A 7,566-nucleotide genomic window follows, 5' to 3' on the forward strand; every position below is an offset into this window, starting at 1 on the left:
AATTAAAGTGAAGGTGTAGTGGGTAGTACTCTGCCCTGGGTAGTATAAAGCTGAGCCCACAACCTGAAAATAATTGAGGGTCTGGTAGGCATGAGCTTGTTAGAAGCACTGGCCAAGCCAGCAGTGGATAAATATATATGCATTGTATGCCAGTGCATTGAATTTCATAAAACACTACTGGGCACTAAGGGACAGATGGATCAAGATACAATAATAGTGGGTGACAATTTCATCAACCTTTACAACTACTGCCAGTGATCAAGGAAATGGAGAGCCCCTATATCAAAATTTTCTTTTACCTCCACTCCAAGTCTTCTCTCTGTTCCTCCTGTTCCACTCCCGGTCCCTTCTAGCTTTGAGGTCTGAACAAAATGATTCTTCCACTGTTTTTGTTCCCAATAACGAGCCCCACTTTGCTGGCTTCCAGGCACACCTCCTTCTCTTCCTCTAACTCCTTGGTCTCCCCTTCTCCCTCTCTAGCAACTGGCTCTCCTCATCAACCCACCCTGGCTCCCGGGTGGTTCTCCCAAACTGATGGGCACTGGATCTTCTTCTAGCTGCAATAACTCTTCCTCCTCTTGGAGTGCTGCTTCTGTGTCAATCAATCGGATGTAATAAAAAACAAAATCCAACAACTTCAAACAGATCTCCAAAAACATAATGAACAACTTGATGACTTCAGCCCCAGGGGTCTTTAGAGAACCTTTGAGAATATGGAGTTGGATACTACCCTTCCCGACCCCTGCTTCCTGTTTTCCTACTTTTACTAGTTGCACCCTGTTTTATAAATTTCTTCTCTAAGGTTCCCCAACAACAAATTCAAAAAAGTCTAATCAAATAATTATGCAGTTCTTTGAAAAACAAAATCCCAAGTGTTCGATTTACCAAAAGACCACATAGTAGCCAGGCACTGTGGTGAAAGCCTGCTAGCTCAGAGAGACAGAGAAAGCTCCCAGCTGAGCTTCCTACTCCATCCACATCTCAGAAGAAAACAAGCTCCTTTTCCACGCTGTCTTAAATACTCTTCAATTCAAAGACCCTCCTTTCTCTTTCCTAGGTTTTCTTTAAGTTCATTCCCTGTGAGGTGGTCGCTTGCTCCAGTGTCTCCCAGGTCTCTCTGTGAATCTTGCGGAACTCAAAGAGCGGATGCTTGCTCTGGAGACAATTCCAGGTGAACTCCTCCTCTGCTTTCTGCAATGTTAGTGGCCTTTTTCCCTCTCCAATCACATGGGGTTTTTCTCCAACCATGCTGAGCGCTGAAGGTCCCAGCTTGAAGGGCTCAGCTTAACAAAACAAAATGCATTTTGCTTTCAGACTCCATTTTATGATTAAGTTGTCCTCTGAATCAAATCACCTTCTGGGAAAACAACCCAACTTGTTCCAGGAGCCACATCACCCTGGTAACAATCACAATTCCATGGGCAAATAGCCTCTCCACTCCTAGCAACAACCAATCATTTCTTTATTTTTATGTATATGATTTCACTGTAGCTGTCTTCAGACACACCAGAAGAGGGCATCAGATCTCACTATAGATGGTTGTGAGCCACCATGTGGTTGCTGGGAATTGAACTCAGGACCTCTGGAAGAGCAGTCAGTGCTCTTAACCACTGAGCCATCTTTCCAGCCCTAACCAATCATTTCTTAAGGGGAAATTACCTAATGTCTAAAGTAGATTGATTAAGCTAGCAAGCATTGTTCATACCAAGCTGAAATCATTACTAGCCAACAGACCCTCCCATATTCCAGATTTAGGTGCTCCCACCCCCACCCACCCAGGTGCTCCCATGTCTCCACCCAGGTGCTCTCACCCCCCTACCCCACTCAGTGACTCAGAGCCAGCAGCCCTGTCATCACAAAAAGACATTTCCACCATTACCATAATTATGATTTGTTTGTTTGATACCCCCATAAACCTGGCACCATCATGGCCAGCTCTTTCTCTTTTCCAACCCCACTCAGAGGCAAATTATTTGCATACCACTCCCAATGTTTGCATGCTGTGGTTTTGTGGCATTTCTTGGCCCTCCTCTTTTGCCACAAAACCCTTTCAGTAGTAGGATACAAAAAGCATTATATGCCAGATGGTAGTGGCATAGGCCTTTAATCCCAGTACTTGGGAGGCAGAGGCAGGTGGATCTCTGTGAATGTGAGTCCACCTGGTCTACAGAGCAAATTTCAGGACAGCTGAGGCTACATGGAGAAACACTGTCTTGAAACCAACAAAACAAAACAAAATGCAGAGAAAGCCAACTTCAGTGGGTATAATGAACTCAGATTTCCAGATTGTGAAGGACTCAGATTTCCAGATTGTGAAGGAAACAGAGGAAATCAAAAGAGACAGAAAGGACAGAGAAGGAAAAACTCTCACCTCTTACCTGGGCCAACATCCACCATCATGTGTACCCATTCCTCGGTGTTCAGCCTGTAGACACCTTTCTCCTTGTCTACCATCCATGAAATGGGAGTCTCTGAGAACACCACACAGCAGAACTGCTCTACTTTGATCACACAGAGATAACCATACAAATTTCCCTCTTGAAACACATCTATGACTCTGGTCTCATAAGACACCTTGTCTATAGATGAACAAAAGTGGAAAACTGGCAACTTGGATATTGCTTTATTTGCCACTGTTTTCAAAGAGTCAGGGTCAACTTTGTCTTTTGGGCATCCCAGGACTCTCTTACTCTCATCATCCACTCCAATGAAAAGATAGCCTCCCTGGGTGTTTGCAAATGCGGAGATGTACTCTGGAATTATGGTTCTTATATATTCTTGGGCATGTTTGGTAGAGAATTGTTTAAACTCTATAAATTCGGATTCAGGAAAAGTCAAGCATTTGCCATATTCAAGTTTCTTACTTTGGAAAATTTCAAAAGCTGGGTTTGATTCCAGGCTGTTCAGACACATGGCTCTGGGGATTTTAACACGTGGAGCTCCGTCATCAGTGGGACTGCATTTGACACATGCCTTCTTGTCTTTCAGAAAGTCAAAGGCTTCTCTTGAATTTATGGCAACCTTAGAAGTAAAAGATCGACGGTACAAGGAAGAGTCTAGGCTGCAAATTCGAGGCTTAGAGGAACCATCTTCAGGGCTGCAGCTCCAAGATTTAACAAAAATGTAAAACTGGTCCTCTTGTTGTTTCGTCTCAAAGAAAGCCTGCAAATCAGAGGACAGAATAAGCTCTCTCAAAGATTGTTCTAAGTCCAGTCCCATCTCCACAGGATGCTCACTCTTGTTGACCATTTGCATAGCAATCACTCCTCCTCCAGAGTTTAACAGAGCACAAGCAGCCTCTGTGATTCTTGTCTTCTCCAGCCTTCTCTTCTTTGAGTCCATTCTATTTCGATATTCTTCTCCAAGTGTCACTTTTCCTGCATAGATGATCAAGTCTGGGTAAGACTGTTTCACCGCTAAGGAGGGATGTGTCTCCATGCTGATCCTATAGTCAAAAAATCCAAACACTTGTTTTACTTTTACTAAAGAATGAATTCTCCCATGCATACAATTCACTCATCTACTTATTGAAACATATTTAATATGAGTCAAATAAATTCTGTCAAAGGAATAAAATATCAAGTAAGATAAAAATAGCCTTTTCTCTTTTTAAACTGTTTTGAGGGGGCAATCAAAGTATCATCATATGTGATATGGTCTATAGGAGGGAAAACATATTAATGGGGTGTCTGATCTAATTTGGCTATTAAACTGTGATTCGATAATGTTGTCAGGAGGAGATAATGTCACCTAGTTACCTGAATTGTCAGGATGAAGCCATGAGCATTAAGGTACAAGACCAGGAGGAATCAATAAATCCAAAGGCGTGCCATGGAGTGAAATATCACAGCTTGGAACATATTTGTAATAAATGAAGAAATAAAAGAAGAATATACTGGAAGGAGATGTCAAATAGAATATGAAAACCCAGAGGTGGGAGAAAAGCAAGAGGAATATGGTGTTGGGCATGGAGCTCAAGGACACCTGCGGAGATTCTTCAGGTGTATAAAGTGCTGACCAGTGCTGCACACTGAGAGCAGGAAGTCTTATTAAATGATTTAGTGAAGTGCCAGGCAGTAGTGGTGCATATTTTTAATTCCAGCTTTGGGAGACAGAGGCAGAAGGATCTCTGAGTTTGAGGTCAGCCTGGTCTACAGAAAAAGTTCCAGGACAGCCAGGGCTACACAGAGAAATCCTGTCTAGGGGTGGTGGTTGGGTAAGGTGGGGGGTGTTTAGTGAAATGACATAACTAGTCACTTTGAAAATCCTCCAGATGCTTTGGCTCATAGATATCATTAAGCAAAAGTCTATGAATTATTGCAATGGATTGAGAAATGAAAAAATGAAAACCAGGTACAGAAAAAGGCACTAGATAGACTTACTAAAAGAGAGAAAGAGAGAAGCAAAGAAAATGTTAATTTCTGCACGCACTTGTCTACCACAGTAAGTCTACAGTATCAGAGTTAAAACCTGATTATGGACAAGAGACATTATGACTCCAAAGAGAGTTTGTCTCCTGGGGATTTCAGTCAGTTGTGGGCATCTCCTAACTCAGACATGTTCCAAATTGATCTCTGCTAAGTCTGTGGAGAGATCTGCATGCTTTCTTTATTCAGGTATAAAGGTGACCTAAAAATATTTTGTTATAGCTAACACTGAGATTAAATATTATTTCCTGGCCTTCAGAGTGATTCAATAATCCTATTAGATTTCCTAGTTGTAATTAGCTGATAATTTTTACTAAAATTCTTACCAGACAAGGCATCTCAAGAGTTAAAAATAGCAGTTAAGCACTTATTATTAGAGTAGTCTCACACAGAAAGAAAAACTATTTTACTGCCAGTGAGAAACTAGAAGTTGTAGGGCTCCCATCACTAATTATTTATGTTACAGCCGAGAAATGCTAAAATATGACCTTCAGCTACTTGCCTCAGACAGACCCTAAAAATTTATCTTGAGCCTACCAAGACAACCTAGCTCCCCCCAAAAAACTAGAACACCACTACTCCTCCGCCTTGCACCTGACTCTTTAATTTTACTGACCTTGATGTAGCCATCTCCTGCCTATATAAATTTTATAGCTTGCCCTATTTTCTATATAGTATATAAACCTAATTTCTACTTTATACAAATTACATTCAGCTACAATACTCCCTTGTGTCTGTTTCTGTTTATCATTTCTTCACCAACGCCTTGTCTACCTGACTAAGACCCTATTCCCCACAAGAGTTAAGAAAGACCCAGACTAGCCAAACCATAAAAAGTGGCGCCCGAACAGGGACTCCAACAGGTAAAGCTTTTTCTTTTTTCCTTCTTTCCTCTTTCTTTCCTTAATTCTCAAACAAAGCTTGGATCTCACGAAGTTCTGCAGACTCGCTAATAAAAGATCACCAGTTAAAGGCGAGTAATCTTGATATCATGGAGTAGTCAGAGTGTGCCTAGACGCCTCACCAGCCATGGTGCAGAGAATTGCCCAGACTATAGCAATGAAGAGATGGAAATTCAGCGCCTATAAGTACCTGTGGAAACAAAATAAGTTTCCAAAAAGAGTAAAAGTACAAGTTCCGGCTAAAAAGGGGCTGAGACACCTAAAGAAATTACAGAAATCCCTCAGAAAGCAATTCCATAATAATGAAACTCTGCTCATTTTAAAAGCAGGTAAAAATAGTCAGACAAAAAACTAACCAAGTGGTGGTGGAGCACGCCTTTAATCCTAGCACTTGGGAGGCAGACAGACAAATTTCTAAATCATACAAACGACATGAAAAAAAGAGAAATCAAAACTAAAAAATATATATATATTTCAGAGCTACTCCTATAATGTCCTTGAGAATAGGAGACATTCAGTTTAACACTGACTCTTGTTTTAAAACTTTTCCCTTTGAGTGAAATTCCAGTGTCCTTAGAGGCAGTTTCTTTCATGTGGCTAAAAATTCCAAGCCTCCTGATATCTGTCTCAGCAGCACCAGGCTCATTTACAACTGACTGCAAACTAGTTTAACTAGTTTAACTGACTGCAGGAGACCCTAACTGCTGCTGGTCTCTTCCCTCTGCAGATGTAGAGAGCATTATATAAATTCATCTTTTCTCATATTCAAAATAAAGTTTTAACATCCTATTATTACAATTGCTGTAATATTAATGAAAAGGTATATAATAAAGTCATGAAAATTTTTTAAAAAAATGTTTTAAAAACCTAATGAGACATGTATATTTCTTGCTTCAATCAACAATTAAATTGGTTACTACAAAATATTAATTGATATTTGGCTTATTACATAATAAAAATTTTTAGACAACATTAATGTTTATCCAAAAGACAAATTTTTAAAATTTACTTAAATACATACTTTTATATTTTCTATAAATTTATATATACATTCCTTAATAAAAAGTACATTACAGACCTTCTATGGAAAAAAAAATATGTGTAATTAGATCACATGTTTGACACAGATAATTAAACTACGTGCTATAGTCATTGTTTTTAAAGTACTAAAATCAAACTTTTAATTTACATGCTAATAACCAATATATATATAGCCAGAGTTTACAATTACTTAAAGTTGCTAATTCTTAAATTTTGCAGTTGTTCATACTTATACAACTAAAGTTAAGAAAAAGTACTTTTCCTTTAAAAAACTGTCTTTAGACATTTAAAAACTCCTTATAATATCTTAAACTGCCTGGGCAAGACTTTTAAGACAATGCCACAACAAATTTATATTTTAAACAAATTATAGACTTTACACAAAAACAATTAATATTCTTTACATCATCAAAATAATAATGACTTGTGATAATTTAGTATTGCTAAAAAATATTTCTGATTTTAAAAGATAAAAATAAAATATGCACATATAACTATTGATACTTTTTCAAGCTTTCTAGTTACAATTGCCTTAACAAGAAAAGCAACAAATGTATAATCATTGCCTACATTAATTTTTTATGTTTGGTGTTCCTAATTAAATTAAAACAGATATTAAAACTGCCTATTACAGTCAGACATTTAAAATATTTTGTTAACAATTTAAGTTGCCCATATTACTGAAATTTCTTAATTTTCTTAGAGACAAGTAATTGTTAAACGTGTACATTGCACTCTAAAAAGTTTTGGCTTTTAAACAGAAAAGAGAGAGTTATATCCCTGTACACATTATTTAAATCATGCTTATTTAAAAAAAATTTAAAATAGATGCCAAAGATGGCACCCTACAACCAGACATAATTATGCCTAAGTAAAATATAATAATTTTTTAACTAGAGTCTAAAAAGGCCCAAATGTTTTAATCACCTCAAAAAGAGAGGGTGTATATGTGTTCTTTCCACAAAACCTAGAGCCCACAACACCTCGGCTCCTCTGGTGCAGGCTCCACAGGGGCCAAAGTCAGGGTGCTGCTGGAGAGTGGGGCCCAAAAACTAAACACCGAGTAGGTGGGCAGAGACTCATAAACAACCAAGTAAGTTTTTACAAAATAAATTTAATTAAGTTAAAATATTGTCTTTAAGCCGGGCGGTTGTGGCGCACGCCTTTAGTCCCAGCACTTGGGAGGCAGAGGCAGG

At 38.7% G+C, this 7,566-nt stretch overlaps 1 protein-coding gene across 2 annotated transcripts in view; it reads right to left on the minus strand.

The window, feature by feature from the left end:
• Positions 1-329: 329 nt before the first annotated feature.
• Positions 330-7,566, minus strand: part of LOC116076971 (schlafen family member 8-like) — an 11,734-nt gene continuing 4,497 nt past the window's right edge. For both annotated transcript variants that reach the window (XM_031351119.1, XM_031351120.1), the window contains exons 2-3: positions 2,379-3,445; positions 330-1,283 (exon numbers count right to left, since the gene is read on the minus strand). In XM_031351119.1, the coding sequence (XP_031206979.1) occupies positions 1,054-1,283; positions 2,379-3,438 (1,290 nt within the window). In that variant the 5' untranslated portion in view covers positions 3,439-3,445 and the 3' untranslated portion in view covers positions 330-1,053. The remainder of the gene's footprint in view (positions 1,284-2,378; positions 3,446-7,566) is intronic.

The sequence above is a fragment of the Mastomys coucha genome, unplaced genomic scaffold, assembly GCF_008632895.1.
Source record: "Mastomys coucha isolate ucsf_1 unplaced genomic scaffold, UCSF_Mcou_1 pScaffold5, whole genome shotgun sequence".
NCBI classification, from domain to species: domain Eukaryota; kingdom Metazoa; phylum Chordata; class Mammalia; order Rodentia; family Muridae; genus Mastomys; species Mastomys coucha.